Genomic DNA, 16,354 nt, shown 5'->3' with positions numbered 1-16,354 from the left:
ATCTCACAGTTCATGGGTTCGAGCCAGCGTCATGCTCTGTGCTGAGCCTGCTTAGGATTCTTTCTCTCTCTGCCCCTCCCCTGCTTGCTCTCTCTCTCAAATAAGTATTAAAAAAGAGAAAAAAAGAAAGCCCAACCTCTCAAGAGGCCCTTGACCCGGGAAATTCAGAGGATCAGATGGCTCCCCAAGGGCCCACGTGATGCCCAGCACAAGATACTTTAAGAAACTTGTTGGCAGAAAGAAGAAAATGACCCAGGGGACCACACAGTCATCTTGAAGCAGTCTGAGTTTTAATTAAAAGCATATTGATCATCTGTGCTCTGGAGGGCACAACACCAAGGAGCACCTTCGGTGAACGAAGAAGGGCGTTCAGTCCACACGAGGAGGTACCTCCTCCCGGGAAGACGAACCTGCCCCCCACCCCAGAACAGACCCCTGCTCAAGGGAAGGGGGACCTGCTGGCCACGGGGTCTCCCTCCCCTGTGCCTGCCCAAGTCTCCCAAGCTGGGCCGGCCCACGCCCTGCAAGAGCCCGTCTGCAGACCTGGGCGCCTCAGGGTGGGCTCCTGAACGGCCTGCTGGCCATGCTTCCAGACCCACTGGGGCACGGGTGGGCAAGGTGGGAGGCTTCAAGTGGGGTGCCCCTTGGGGGGTATCTGCTTTACCCCAAGGTCAGGAAAGGGCACCTTGTTTGTTTTTTAATGTTTATTTTGTTGAGAGAGAGAGAACGAGTTAGGGAAGAGCAGAAGGGGACAGAAGGTCCCAAGAGGGCTCTGAGCTGTCAGCACAGAGCCCGATGTGGGGCTCACACTCGCGAACCTTGAGATCAAGACCTGAGCCAAAATCAAGAGTCAGCCGCTTAACTGACTGAGCCACCCAGGGGCCCCCAAGGGGCACCTTGTTTAAAATGCTCTTCTCCCAGGCTACTCAAAGTTGGAATCCCCTTGACTGACCTGATCTTTCTGCGCCCTGAGGTGGAGGCCCCCAGGGTCCCAAAGGCAGCGTTAGCCCCGGGGAGCAGTGGATGGGGAGGACCCAGGGGTGCTGGAGTAAACGGTACTTGCTTGGCCGAGAGGGGCTGGAGCGTAGAAGATGGAACCGAAGCAGCAGATCCGGCAAATTCACAAGCCGGCCTGGGGCCCCCGCCCGTGGCCGTTCCCACGTGAGGCCTTCCTGCAAAGGGGAGCACGTCCCTTCATTCAGTGCAGATTCCCAGCCTCCACCGCTGGGGGCAAGGGCACCGGTCCAGGACGCTGCCTGTACGCACACCTCCAGCTGATCTGCTTGTGAAAAATACTGCATTTCAGGAGCAGTGGACACCTGTGTACAACTTGGATCAGTCTCTGAGAGCGGTTGGGGCCTCCACGAGTCTTGGGGGCGGGGAGGGTCTGGAGACCGGGTTTGTGCTGGAAAATTCCTGGGAGAGGGAGGAAAGGGAGGGAGGGGGCGGGCCCCTACCCGACAGGGTCTCCAGTTTCTCTCATCTCGCTCCGGTGGGTGTCCACTCTGAGGTTCTTCTCACGTCGTGGGCTGGATCATAGGTGGATTCAGTGCGTGCTGGGGTGGGGACCCCACGCTCTCAGCTCAGAAATGCCAGGCGGGGTGAGCAGCGACTGGGGGTGCTGGGAGCCCCACTCCTGGGGCCTCTCCCCTCTCCCTCCTGGTATCCTGCCGACCTGTGCTCAGGGTCCCGGAGAACACCGGGTAGAGCCTAGGGCACCGCCCGCCCACAGGTACCAGCCAGGCGCCTCTGGTAGCTCCCGGACCAATTCCTGGCGAGCACGTCCATCTGACGCACGCATGAGGGGTGGGCATCAGCGTCCACCCCGGTGGAACAAGGGGTTGCCAGCCCAGCCTGGCACCCCCGCCCAGTGTGGCTCCCCAGAGCATCACAGAACACATGGAGGGCGTGGCCTGTCCGGACGGGCAGGGTGCCCAGGAGGGCCTGTGCACACACTCACCGTGTGACCTGGGACAGATGCTCACGTTCTGTGCCTCAGTTTCCTCCTCCGTGAAATGGTGATCGTTAAAATGTTTATACCCATTTGGGCATCTTCTATTTTGGAAATTAACTGGGAGTGGCCCGCATCTCTCCCAAACCCTGATGCGTCCCGGCTGGACATTCTTCCACTTTATGGAAACCGGAGAAAGGGCAAAGCCACTTGAGTTCCTCTTTTATTATTATTCTTTTATGTTTATTTTTGAGAGTGAGAGAGGCAGAGCATGAGTGGGGGAGGGGCAGAGAGAGAGAGGGAAACGCAGAATCAGAAGCAGGCTCCAGGCTCTGAGATGTCAGCACAGAGCCCAACGTGGGGCTCGAACCCACAAAGTGTGAGATCATGACCTGAGCCGAAGTCGGATGCTCAACTGAGAAAGCCACCCAGGTGCCCTGAGTTCCTCTTGGAAAAGCACTTACAACAGTGCTTGACGCATAGTAAGTGCTATATAAATGCAAAAATAAATGAGCAGAGGGCCCTAACGTAGACTTTTGATGTAATCTCTAAAAAAGGCTGTACAGGCAAGTGCGGGACTAAAATGACACTTGTCACAAATCTCTGAACCCGTGGCCTGGGTTCGACCACACTCCTTCCCCTTCTGTCCAGAGCATGAAAGTTCTTTGCAAACTCCATCAGGCCTGGTGAAAACCACAGTCACACTTCCCTCTGTCTCCTGAATATTAAAGACACCAGTTTATGGGGCGTCTGGGTGGCTCAGTCAGTTTAGTGTCCGACTCTTGGTTTCAGCTCAGGTCATGATCTCACAGCTTTGTGGGCTCGAGCCCTGAGTCGGGCTGTGCACTGCCAGGTCGGAGCCTGCTTGGGATTCTCTCTCTCTGCCCCTCCCTCACGCTGCGTCTGTCTCTCAAAATAAAGAAATAAACTTAAAAAAAAATTATGTATATATATAAAGATACCAGTTTGTTAAATTCAGGCTTTTACAATGTGCCACAGTTCCTGAAGCCTGTTTTGGAGGTCGTTTGGTTTTAATTTATAAGGAGCCTCAAAAGACAGTGCGGCCTGGGCCTCCAGTGTCCTGTCAGGCAGCCCGGCTGGACGACACGGTCCACCTCTCCTGATTCAGAGGGAACGAGCACCACCCCACGCCCGGGAGTGGTCAGAAGGGACACAAATACACCGGAGAGAGACGGACAGAGGGTCCGGCTGAAGAGGGACACACACACCATCTTAACTGAGGACCCAGGCACCTCTCTTCTCTGGCTGCAGGTGCCCTCCTGTCCCGCCTAGTGGCCCACCCCACCTGTCCCTGCCCTGTGCCTCCAGGCCCCATGCTGATGACAGAGCAATTCAGGGAAAGGGAGGTGGAAGGTGAGGCTGAGCCCCAGTGATACTCACGCTTTCAGAAATCCCAATGGACGATTCTAGTTCCTGCAAAACAAAGCAAATCCCTCTTCCAGGTGTGCTGGGCAGCCTCCTGCCTGTGGAACGCCCCGGTGCCTCGCTTCTAAACAAAATCCAGGAGAAGTGGTGAATGTCACATCTGAGGTTAGGTTACAAGGAGCCTTCGGCTTCCGCCCTGGGTGCGGCCACCCTCGCTCTCGGCTCTGATGGGCCGACGCCCGGTGGGGACCCGTCCTGGGGAGAGGCCCACGGGGTGAGAGACCGAGGCCTGCCGCAGTGGTGTGCAGGCAGCCTGGGCCGGGCCCCCCCCCCACCCCTCTGAGAGGCCTGCAGGCCGTGAGGGGCCCTGATGGAGTCCTGGTGAGAAGCCACAGGGTTGTGGTTTGAAAGCACTGCCCTCGTGGGTAATTTGTTGCGGGGCAGCGGGAAACTAACGCCCTAACTGTTGCATCCAGTTTCCCCCACCCGCAGTGGGAGCCCTAGTTACACAGTCGCAACCAGAAGCCCCAGCTGGTGGCCGTGGCTCCACAGCCAACCCAGCAGGCCCGCTCGTGGTCACACATTTCTCACGGTGAAGAAGCAGTAGCGGTAATGGGGCACCTGACAGGGGAAAGTCGTCGGGCCCCCAGCAGAGGACCTCGGAGGTCAGCTGGGGTTCAGAGATTCCCAACCTCGTGACCTCATCTTCTGTCACCTAAACTTGGACGTGACTCTTGCGACACCTGGGCGTTCTAGTTGCTCCTGCTTGGCTCACAGCCTGCAGGGCTGGGCTTGGCGGACGTCCCGAGGGAGCACTGCGCCGGGAGTCAGCAGAACGGACTCAACCACTGCCTTGCTGGGCAGCCTCGGGCCACCGGCCCCATCTCTCTGGGCTGGTTTCCTCATCTCTGAAGCAAGCAGAGGGGGCTCAGCCCGCTGCTTCCCAAACCCCAACACTGGTGAGCGCCACCCGGGAACAGGCCACCAACGGGCCCCGGCCGTGTCAAGCACTGTAGCAGGAAATTGTTATATGCGGCCGAACCTCCTAACAACCCCCCAAAATGAGACGACCGAGCCTCCAGTCGCCAGAATGTGCCAGCACAGGAGGGGAAGGAACAGGCACGTCTTTCCGTGGACACGGAAAGACCCGGCGGTCAGGGCGGGTCAGCAGCCTCTAACTGGGATGAGCCGGCCGGCCGTGGGGAACGGGAGCCCCCACCGTTTACAGAGCACACGCTCACAGCCGCCTGGCAGAGGGAGCACTTCAGACTCACCCAGCAATGGACACTCGTTGGCCGGCCACCCACATGCAAGCACAACCACGTGGCTAGAGTCCCCGCGGGCCCCTGGAGAGCGTTCTCAGTGTGGCCGGGGCTCCCCGGAGTCTAGAGGCCTGCGAGTCTTTGTACAATAATCCCAAGAGCTGCCTCTTTGTTGTCATCCCCTCAAGGGTACAGTGATGTGGCTCAGAGTCCACACTGCCATCGGCTTTAAGAAACTACCACTGGTGGCGGATGGGGACAGTATCAAAGAAGAACACCCGTTATGTGAAAAGGCTGTGGAAATATTCCTGCCTTTTTCATCTCCGTATCTGAGTGAGGTCAGATTTTCTTCATAGATTTCAACCAGAAAAAAAATGCATCTCAAGGACTGAATGCAGGGGGCGCCCGGGTGGCTCAGTCGGTTAAACATCCGACTCTTGGTTTCAGCTCAGGGCGTGCGTGACCCCACGGTTCGTGAGTTCGAGCCCTGACTTGTGCTCTGTGCTGACGGTGTGGAGCCTGCTTGGGATTCTCTGTCTCCCTCTCTCTCTCTGCCCCTCACCCACTCTCTGTCTCCCTCTCTCTCAAAAATAAATAAACATGTTAAAAAACACAACTGAATGCAAAAGCAATTGGGAAAATCCAGCTGAATTCTACTAAGCCAGATATTAACAAGATTTACAGAAATGTAAAACAATGCTACTCTCTTCTCTACATTTTAGGCTTCCAAAAAAATATAGCTGTTTTTCATAAAAATACGTTATTTATGTAATGGGCGGAGAATTTATTATTCTTCTCTCAGAAGAAAATAAATATTTTTTTAAACTTCTCAGTTTATGGAGCACCTGGGTGGCTCAGTCGGTTGAGCATCCAACTTCGGCTCAGGTCATGGTCTCACAGCTTGTGAGTTCGAGCCCCGCGTCGGACTCTGTGCTGACAGCTCAGAGCCTGAAGCCTGCTTCGGATTCTGTGTCTCCCTCTCTCTCTGCCCCTTCCTCACTCGCATTCTGTCTCCGTCTCTCTAAAAGTACATAAACATTAAAAATAATTTAACTTCTCAATTTACATTTCTGAAATGGTAAAAATTTGCGGGTAGAAACGTCATAACCACAAGCTGACTGGGGTCTTCGATAATTTGTAAGTGTGTAAAGGGGACATGAAACCAAGCTGCCTGAGTACCGCTGCTCTGGGTAAATGGAGTTTCGTGAACCGAGTGGACTTTGGTGACCAGCCCTCCTGTCTGCCCAGGACTGAGAGTTTCCTGGGACACAGCACGCTTAGTCCTAAAACCAGGAATGTCCGGGGGGAACTGGAATAATTTGCTCACCCAAACTGAAGCCCAGCCAGAAGGCAGGAGGGGACCTTCTGTGTAAACCGTTGGCAGCTGGGGAAGCTGAGGCTGGGAGAGGCGGGGCCACTGGGAGAGAGGCTGGGTTCTAAGCTCAGGTCAGACCTGAAAACCTGCCTTCAAGGGGCACCTGGGTGGCTCAGTCGGTTAAGCATCCAGCTCTTGATCTCAGCTCAGGTCTTGATCCTGAGTCCTGAGTTCAAGCCCCGAGTTGGGCTCTGTGCTGGGCACGGAGCCTACTTAACCTGCACTCAGAATAGACATCAGCCAATGTGTATTTCTTGACAGTTTTGACGGGTTGACCAGGAATAGCACTGTCGCGACCGGAACAACACTATTGTGTGGTTCAGATGCCAGCTGGGGTAAAAAACCTAAAACCTGCCGAACAATTGGTGAACGGTACAAGGCAGCATCAGTGAGGCACCGGCCCAATGCCCACCCCCAAGGCTCCTCACCTGCCTTCTGGCTCCTGGGGCCCCAAGATCTGCAGCCTTTCCCCCCCCCCCCCAGCTGCCTCCCCTTCCGGGGAGGCCTCAAGGCCTCCTCTGCCCCGAATTCCCAGGTTTAATTTTCTGCTCAACGTGGATGACTCTCCTGTGCCCCCTGCTCTCCGTGCCCTCCCTGATCCCCCCGAGGGAACTGGGCCTCCCTCTTGTGAAACACTTTGCCGGGGCCTCTGCCACACGTGTCATGTCACGTGTCCCCATCTGCTTTGCTGCTGCCTGCTTAGCCCTTGCCGGGCTCTGCCTCAGATGGAAGGGCTCACTTGCCGTGGGCGGCCTGGGAAGAGGCAGGGGCCACTGCCAACTCTGCCAGCTATCGGAGATCCTGGGGTGTTTTAGAATGATTTTTTTTCATGTTTTATTTATTTTTGAGAGCACGCAAGCAGGGGAGGGGCAGAGAGAAAGGGGGACAGAGGATCCGAAGCAGGCTCTGTGCTGAGAGCGGCGAGCCCAACGCAAGGGCTTCAACTCACGAGCCCTGAGATCATGACCTGAGCCGAAGTCGGTCACTTAACTGACTGAGCCACCCAGGCGCCCCTTGAATCTTCTTATTTAGGAATCAAAGAGATTCCAGACAGGATGGAAAGTGATCAATGCCCACTGTAAAAACTAAGTCTCTCCCACCACAGACCCTCAGACCCTCTCTCCAGAGGCCACCAGTATAAAGTATCTTTCCAGTTTCCTCTGCCATAGACATTTACTGACATAAGCGGGGGCTTTCTCAACATCCCATCCTGTACGAGCTAAAACATACCTTGGAGTTGATTTCTTAACCATCCAAGTAGACGTCATTCTCTTCAGCGGCCACTACTGCCTCTGGGTGGGCCTTGAAGTTGTTCCAGACCTCATACGTCACTTCCTCGCACACGTCTTTGCACTTGCGGGTGACAACATCTGTGACATAAATCTTCCAAAGTCAACTGCTGGGTCACAGGATACATACACCTGGAATTTCAGTACATGCTGAAAGAGCCTTCCAGAGACTGTGCCAGTGGCTCCCACAAAAAGATGGGAAGATGCCTTTAAAAACCAGCCAACCAACCAAACCCTGGCCACTCCCAAACTTTTCATTGTGGCCAGTCTGATAGATAGATGGATGGATGGATAGATGGATGGATGGATAGATAGATAGATAGATAGATAGATAGATAGATAGATAGATAGATAGAAAGATAGATAAGCAATCTCAATGTTGTTTCGATTTTATTCCATTACCACCGCCCCCCCCCCCATCACAAGTAAGACTGAGTATCTTTTCATAGAATACTCTCGGCTACCTAATACTGTGCCCTTATCTTTTGGAGTGTGGGTCACGTTCCTATAGATCCACAGGAGCTCTTTTTAGACTTCAGAATATTCATTACCTTCTGACTCTGAGTTTTGCTACACATCCATTTTTTTTTTTTTTTAACTTTTATGGAGTCGGTTTATCTTTCCCTTTGTTTCTAGGTTTCCCGTTTCCTTGGAAACATCTTCGCGCCAAGATTACTTTTCACACACGCCTTCATTTTCCTCTCCTTTACAGTTTCATCTTTGACCCTTCTGGAATTTATGGCAGAATAAGGCATGAGGTAGGAACCCTGCTTTATTTTTCTCTAAATAGTAACCAGGTGTCTCAATGTCGTGAATGGCACGATCTCTTTTAGCAACATTTAACCATGCCTACCACCATTGCCCAGGTCCCTGGAATGATGTGACCTTTGAGAGGCGTTGGAAAAACAAATGCAGTGCTGCTCCTGTGAGCCCAGAGAGGCATTGCACGCCAGACCACTGCAAGGTGGGTGGTGAGGTTACTGGACCAAGCCCTGTGGAAAGGGAGCCTCACACAGCACAAACCCCCTCCCACCCACACCCCAACGCTGGAGACCAGTCCTTTACAGGATAGATGTTTTGCAAGTATTTTCAGCCTCTGGCATGCCTTTCTCTTTTCTCCTCACTGTGGTCTTATTTGCATTTTCCTATTACCAGTGAGATTGACACGTTGTGTCTGTTTATGAGCTGTTCAATCTTCGTCTTCTATGAATTATCAATTCATATGCCTTGCCCAGTTTTCTCTTGAGGTGTCCTGTCTTTTTCTTAATGACTTAAAGTTTGGGGAACTTTGAGAAAAGAACTTCTACGAGCCCCTTCCAACCACGTCCAGCCACCTACCTGGCTCTCTGCCCGCGGACGGCCGTTCCTGACCTCTGCAGTGAGATGTCCGCATTCCTTGCTAAGCCAACCCTCACTTGCGCATCGGACCCCAGCTCACCTTGGGCTCAGTGCTCTTTTTTTTTTTTTTAATTTTAGGTTTATTTTATTTATTTTGAGAGAGAGAGAGAGAGAGAGAGAGAGAGGGAGGGAGAGACAGTGTGAGTGGGGGACGGGCAGAGAGAGAGAGAGAGAGACAGGGAGAATCCCAAGCAGGCTCCATGGTTAGTGCAGAGCCCAATGTGGGGCTCAAACTCACGAACCATGAGATCATGACCCCAGCTAAAATCAAGAGCTGGATGCTTAACCAAATGAGCCACCCAGGTGCCCCTAGGCTCACTGTTCTTTAAACAGCTCCCCTTCCTGGGGCGCCTGGGTGGCTCAGTCGGATGGGCATCTGACTTTGGCTCAGGTCATGATCTCACCGTGTGTGGGTTCGAGCCCCACATCGAGCTCTGTGCTGACAGCTTGGAGCCCGGAGCCTGCTTCGGATTCTGTGTCTCCCTCTCACTCTGCCCCTCCCCGACTCAAGCTCTGTCTCTGTCTCTCTCCACAATAAATAAATACTAAAAAAATTTTTTTAAACAGCTCCTTCCCTGCACCTTCAGTCTTCTCACTGATAGATCACTGCCATTAGCCTACCTAAATATGCTATTTCTCCTCTCACAACCAAAAATAAAACCAAACAACCCTCCCTCTCTTGTCCCCATCTTCCCTGCCATCTACTGCCCCTTTGTAGAAAAACTTGTTGAATGAGCCTTCACCACTAGCTGTCTCTAATTCCTCCTCCTACCATTCCCTCTTTTCTCTGTTTTGCCCTGTTTTTTCAATTGCGGACAAATACACATTAACGTAACATTTGCCAGTTTTAAGTTACAATTCAGTGGCATTAAGTACATCCACAATGTTGTGCAACAATCACTACCATCCGTCTCCATAACTTTTTTGAACAGAAGCTCTGTCCCCATTAAACACGAACTCCCCACCCTCCCTCCTCCCAGTCCTTGAGCAGCCCCCTGTACTTCCTGCCTCTATGAATTTGCCTGTTCTAGATGCCTCACATAAGTGGGATCATACAATATTTGTCATTTTGCATCTGGCTTATTTAACTTAGCGAAATGTTTCCAAGGTTCATCTTCGCTGTAGCCCCTGTGTTAAATCTTCATTCCTTTTTTTTTTTTTTCTTTTTAGTGTTTTATTTTTGAGAGAGACAGAGCATGAGCAGGGGAGGGGCAGAGAGAGAGGGGGAGACACAGAATCGGAAGCAGGCTCCAGGCTCTGAGCTGTCAGCACAGAGCCCGAGGTAGGGCTTGAACCCACGAACCCACGAACCTGAGCAGAAGTTGACCTGAGCAGAAGTTGGACGCTTAACTGACGGAGCCACCCAGGCGCCCCGATCTTTGTTCGTTTTTAAGGCTGAATAGCCTGTTGTATGTATACACCGTATTTTGTTTGCCCATCCTTCTGCTGCTGGGACATTTGAATTGTTTCCACCTTCTGATTACTGTCAGTGTTGCTATGAACATTGGTATACAAGTAGCCGTTTGAGTCTCTGCTTTCAGTGCTGTGGGGTATCTCTCTAGACCTGGACTCACACAATTGTTCAGCTTTTTGGGGAACTGCCAGTATGGTGGCTGTTACCATACTACATTCCCACCAACAACGCACAAGGGCTCCAATTTCTCCACTCTCACCAATGCTTGTCATTTTCTGTTTCGCTTGTTTCATTTTTGGTTTTGTGGCAGCCATCCTAATGGGCACGAGGTGGCATCTCACTGTGGTTTAGATTTGCAGTTCCCTAGCGACTCATGATGCTGAGCGTCTTTCAACGGGCCTCTTGGCCATTTGTAGATCTCCTTTGGAGAAATGCCTGTTCAAGTCCTTCGCCTGGTGACAAGGAAGGGTCCACAAGTTCACTCTTTTGCACACAGAGATCCAGTTTTCCCAGCACCGGTTGTGGAAGAGGCGGCCTTTTCCCGTTGAATGGTCTTGACATTCAATGTCAAGTCTTCTCAAATGGCTTATTTCTGGGTTCTCTATTCTGTACCCTTGGTTCCTGTCTGTATGCCAGTCACTATCCCGTTTTCATTATGCAGCTTTGCTGTAAGTTGTGGAATCAGGGATGTGGAAGTCCTCCAATCCTGCTGTCCTTTCTCAAGACTGTTTGGAGTCGGGGGTCCCTTGAGGGTTGATACGAATTTTAGGATGGGCTTTCCTATTCCTGCAAAACGCCAAGCATGGAAGCGGGGCTGGACACGGTGGACTCGAGAACTGTTGAGATGCGAATATTTGGGGCAACTCAAACAGAGTAGGTGCAGGGGTACTAAGGAGGCACCGAGAGAGAACTGGAGAGGTGGGCTAATGCCAGATCCCACTCAGTAGGAGCCACGAAACAGTGTTAGGAAGCACATCTGTCACCTGTGCAATGAGCAATAGAGGAGGGCAGTGAGGGTGCTATGCGGGCGGGAAGGAGGGGACAGCCTCGTTCCCCGCCCACCACCAAGTCCCTCTCCACTGTAGGGAATGTCTGAAGAAGACGTGGAGGTGGTCAGCCTCAGGAGAGCTGAAGGGGGCGCTAGGACACCAGGGGAGCCCCCCAGAGAACTAGAGGTGAGCATCGCACGTGAAGCTATGCACAAGAGAAGGTGAGGCAGCACACAGGCCGCGCTGAACTAGGAATTACACACTGTGTAAGAAACAAACAAGTCACAGGGATCTGGGAAAGAAAACCAAAGGACAGACGGGGCCTAAAGGGGAAATGGGGGTGTGGGAGCAGCATCTGGGCCAGTTTCCTTTCCCAACAAGTAAAACAAAACTAGGTCCCCAGAGGAAGGTCAAGTTTTCCTCCTTGTGTACCAAGAAAATGGACAGGCCCTCCTGAACGTGAAGGGCACCAGCCTGGGTGACATCAGGAAGGAACTGTGTGCTCCAGCTCACAGACAGTAGAGCGCATGGGCCCCAGGCCCGGGGGGCGGGAGGCAGGGGCAGCTCTTAACTCCATTCCAAGAACTGCAGCTCACCTAGGCTGCTCCCTCGCACTCCAAAAAATTAGGAAAGGAGGGGGGAAGGCAGGAAAGAACAAAGATTTCACACCTGCTCCCTTTGACTGACAAAAACAAGTGTTTATTAATCCAGTTTCCCTTCCCTTGCCGTACTGCAGAAGGGCCACACAGATGTCCTGATACATCAGCGTGAAGCCATCAGAAAGCTCCACCAGCAACCGATTCCAATGCGACGCGACAGGACTACGATTACAGAGTGGTCTCAAGTCCCTACACCAAGCAGACCAACCCCGGGGTCTCCAGCGTCTGCCAAGGGGCACTGGGTGGGCCCAGGAGCGTGAGAATCAAAAGCACTGTGCGGGTGTCATCAGGGCTCCGGGCAGAACACAAAACTGTGGATGTCCTTCCTGATCCAGAAGCTCCGGCTGGCCACACTCCAGGCTGCTAGGTCAGAGGCCTGCTTCCCTTGGGGGCGCCTTCCTCTGGCTGACGCTCAGATGGCTGCATGCCCAGATCACCCTGGGAAGTGGTCCCCCCACACGCCAGCCCGTTCCTCGGGCCTTCGCGTTGTCTCTCCAGCCAGTCCGTCCAGTCAACCGATGTCACTGTTGCTTGTGTGGAGGGGCCTTCCCGCTTGGTGGCAGCTTCCTGTGGATCAGGCTGAGTCCGCACAGGATGAGGAACACACCTCCCCACCACAAGACCTCCTGGCACTCTCCATACAACACAAAGCCCAGGAAGGCCTGTGGGACAGAGACCGCTGTGAGGCCAAGTAGACACATGCCCGCAGGACTTGACCACAGTGGGCAGGCACAACCTCACTCCCCCTGTGCCTGACTTCCCTCCTGGGGCAGGAGGAAAGGTCTGGAGCTGGAGGTCTGGAGCCTGAAACCCAGCTGTCACCTTCCGCAAGGCACTATCCATTTCTGGCTCCCCTGGAGAGGTGGGGGGAGTGTACCTTCCTTGCAGCATTGGCCCCGAGCAAAGTGCGCAAGAAAGATTCGCAGAGGCCAGCAGCGAAGGCCCAGCACACAGCCGGTGCCTGGTGTTTGCTGATCCAAACAGGCCTGCCATGTCCTCCCTCCCTCGACGGCAGGACTGACTGGGCTCAGCCCCACCTGGTTGACATCAGGCTGTCGGAGGAAACAGCGTCCACCCTCCATGTCTCACGCTCAAGTTTACAGACCCCTAGGAGACAGCTTGCACAGAGGTTACAGAGACATCAGCATGAGGGCTGCATCCTGAAGGGGCAGCAGGCAGGTGGGCTTTTTTTTTTTTTTACACTTGGCCTTCACTCCCAGCTAACACTTGAGGATTCTACCAAGTTCGAGATCAGAGGAGCAGCCACCAGGGCTCAAGCCACAGCCCAATCTCTGCTTCAGCTCTTGTCTTTCCTCCTATCTGGGAGGGTGGGTTCCCCAACTCACCCAGGACCCTCCCAGAACCCAGGTTTGGGACAGGGGTACTGACTGTACCCTCAGGCTACTCACCGAGCTGAGGATGTTTGAAAAAGTCACCGTGACAGATGCAATGGCCGAAGACATGGAGAAACTGAGGCCCCGGCTAAAGAACGTCCACATGAGAGAATTGGTGGTGGCCATCACGATAATGCCTAAGATGCAGAAGACCATGTTCACCTGCGGGAGAGAGTGTCACTGCAGCCGCGCTCGGCCAAGGCAGACCCGCAGCCTTCCTCCCAGCACACCCAGGGCCCTGATGGGCAGCAGCTGGGCCCCTTCTGAGATCCCACCAGAGCCTGGGTGGGCCGTTCCTGAGCTTTCCTGCACAAGACTTCACTTAACGCTGTGCTCAGCACACCCGTTTTATGGCTGAAATAAACCCCGAGGAGACTTCTTCAGCCATCTTGCCGGCCATGTGTCCTTGGGAAGAGTAAACTGCTAAGCCATAACCAGTACTTTCTCTGGAACACCAGTCACTTGTTGGTGCTAAAAGATCAGTGCGAGACAGCCAAGCAGTTATCGGTCAGTATGTCGTATGAGTAAACCAGGGGCAGAGTCCTCACTTCCTGGGATCAGGTAAAGCATGAATTAGCCCATGCCCCGCCACCCCACCCCATCCCATGCAGGCTACAGGACACTCAGGTCAGTCCCGCTGGGCATCCTCGAGCTTTTTTTTTCACTCTGTGCCAGGCCCTGTGCCAAGTGTTTCAAGTGCATTCTCATTTTTTTTTTTTTTTTTTTTTTTGGGGACAGAGAGAGACAGAGCATGAATGGGGGAAGGGCAGAGAGAGAGGGAGACACAGAATCGGAAACAGGCTCCAGGCTCTGAGCCATCAGCCCAGAGCCCGACGCGGGGCTCGAACTCACAGACCGCGAGATTGTGACCTGGCTGAAGTCGGACGCTTAACCGACTGCACCACCCAGGCGCCCCAAGTGCATTCTCATTTATTCCTTACCTTTACTTTACAGATAAAGAACCTAAGGCATTACATAACCTGCCTAAAGAGCCAAAGGCTGGTGGTAGTCACCAGGATTCAAACTCAGGCAGTGTGGCTCCATGCTCTTAATCAGGACACAGCCCTGCTGTGGGAAGGGAAGCCACCACCGACTTGACTACTGATCCCAGACATCACTGGGAGAATCCGCGGCCTTTTTTTCTTTTCCTTTCCTTTCCCTTTTTTTTTTTTTTTTTTTTTAAAGGCGAGAACCTGGAGGAGAGGATCTTAAATTAAGCCTCCTACACAAAGAATATGCAAGACACCCTTGCTTGATTTTGAGTTAGAAACCTTCCTGCAAACAGAGCTGCTTCCTCTGGGGGTGGCCATCCAAATATCAGGCTCTTATTTCTTACAACAGTTTTCCAGCTGCTGAAAAAAGAGTGTCTTAAGGAAAGGGTGTCTTTGTATAATTTTCACAAAAGCACTCTTTGTGCCAGTGGCAGTCTGCTTATATAGTCACTAAGGCCTGGTGCACAACTAAAAAGACTAGAAAACCTCATGGTTCAGAGTCACTCATCTAACTTTGCATCACTTCAAGAATTACACCCAACAGAACGCTAACCTCAAGCATAGTGGTTCCCACTGGATTGGCCCTAAACAGGCTTACCCGCCCCCTGGCCCCTCCCCTTCCCCCCCCCCCCCCCCCCCAAGAATCAGTCTGTAGGCTGTCCAGGTAAGGACCTAACCCTGGGTTGCAGATGCGATGAAATCCCTCCAGCAGCAGAGGAGAGCCTGTGACTTGGGATGGGAGGGGCAGAGATACACTTCAGCAGGCGTGGGGAGGCAGTTTAGGAGTTCTCGGCATCAGGGATGGGAATGTCCAAAATGTTTCTCTGTCCTCTCATGTCTAGGTGTCCCAAACTCCCAATTTTCCGGGCAGCAGGGTATATACTGGTCAAAACACCCGTTAATTACGGATTAAAGATGGGCAACAGGCTTCTCACCTTGAGTTACGAGGAGAGAAAGGTCCAGGCATAAGGGGCTTAAAATGAGAGGTAGAGAGTGGATGCAGGAAAGCGAACTAACCCAGTCGGAGGGCTGAGTTTAGGTCCCTGGTAGGGAAGAGGCTCCGGTCTCTTACCGCCTACACGGGACGAGGATTTGAGGTGATTTAGAATAGAAGGATGCTCCCCCGCCCAGCTGACTGCAGCGCTCGGCAGCTGACCTGGCGAACAGACCCCGCCCCCCCAGCGCCCCCCATCCGCCCGGACCCACCCGCCCGCCTGCCGCAGCGGCGCCCCGGGCTCCACCTCGCTGCCGAAGGCCAGCTTGGCGGAGGCGGCGGCCAGCGCCCCAAACGCGCCGGCGCACAGGCAGTTGAACACGCCCCAGAAGCGGCGCCGCATCGCGCCGGCCTGGAGGTGCGGGGGGAACTCCGCGGGGGCGTCGGGGTAGGAGGCTGGGCACACGGCGCCGCCTGGGGACTGTAGCCTCTCGGCCATGGTGCCCGCTTCCACCTCTCCCGGCTCCTGGGGCACCAGCAGCCGGCAGGACCGAGCGCGCGCCGCCATTGGGCGGTGGCCTCACGTGACGCGACGCTCACGTGATCAGGGCAGCCAACTAGGGCGCGGGGAGGGCCTCAGAGGGGCAGGGCAGGGGCGGGGTCGGGGACCGGGGCGGGGCGGAGACTAGGGAGCCTGGGTGGGGTGGAGGGCAGCCAGCCTCCGGCGTTGAGTTTAGGTTAACCCGGGAGCTGTCCGGGCCTGGCGTCTGAAGCCCCGGCGGTACCGTGTGGTTGCTGTTATAGAATTAACTATCCATGACCCGGCAGTTTCAATCCTTGCCAGAGTGTTGCCAAGCTTCGGCTTTCCTTGGGAATTTGTTAAAAATGCCCAATCCAGGCCCCGCCCAACTGCCATTGAATCAGAATCTGCATTTCAACAGGAGCCCCAGGAGATTGACCTGCACCTTCCAGATTGAGGCGCAAAGTGGAAAGACTCCTCAGCAGAGGGCGCTAGAGATCTCCACGACTCAGGAAGAAGGCGAGCTCGGGTTAGGGTTTTCGGACAAATCAAAAGGCGCAGATGTATTTTGAATATAGAGTAAATCATCCATATTCACTCCAGTCAGATAACCAGGATTAACGTTACTTCTAATTTCCTATGCACTTAAATGTTTAAATATTATTAGAGTACTTTCTATGCATAGTTTTATATATAGCACATGTTAAAAATAGTTTATGTAATCTGTATGAGCCTTTTTTATTTAGTATGATTTCACACTGAACTGTTCAGTAGTATTTTTTTTTCCATTC

At 53.5% G+C, this 16,354-nt stretch overlaps 1 protein-coding gene across 12 annotated transcripts; it reads right to left on the bottom strand.

The window, feature by feature from the left end:
• Positions 1-268: 268 nt before the first annotated feature.
• TMEM42 (transmembrane protein 42) lies at positions 269-15,637 on the bottom strand. Of its 12 annotated transcripts, none has more exons than XR_006591938.1 (5): positions 15,351-15,486; positions 14,787-15,184; positions 13,133-13,279; positions 7,205-7,395; positions 269-3,461 (listed from the first exon to the last, which is right to left on the bottom strand). XR_006591938.1 is itself a non-coding variant. In XM_003982134.6 (3 exons), the coding sequence occupies exons 1-3, from the start codon at positions 15,609-15,611 to the stop codon at positions 12,245-12,247; spliced, it is 549 nt and encodes a 182-aa protein (XP_003982183.2). In that variant the 5' UTR covers positions 15,612-15,631; the 3' UTR covers positions 11,742-12,244. The 12 variants fall into 12 exon arrangements, 1 of the variants encoding a protein (XP_003982183.2); XR_006591935.1 differs by lacking the exon at positions 15,351-15,486 and having other exon boundaries at positions 269-1,279; positions 1,458-3,461; positions 14,787-15,297; XR_006591936.1 differs by lacking the exon at positions 15,351-15,486 and having other exon boundaries at positions 269-2,185; positions 3,353-3,461; positions 14,787-15,296.
• Between the last annotated feature and the right edge of the window lie 717 nt (positions 15,638-16,354).

Source organism: Felis catus, chromosome A2 (assembly GCF_018350175.1).
Source record: "Felis catus isolate Fca126 chromosome A2, F.catus_Fca126_mat1.0, whole genome shotgun sequence".
Classification (NCBI taxonomy): Eukaryota; Metazoa; Chordata; class Mammalia; order Carnivora; family Felidae; genus Felis; species Felis catus.
Note: the sequence above shows the minus strand (reverse complement) of the source record. Positions and strands in the feature narration are given on the sequence as shown.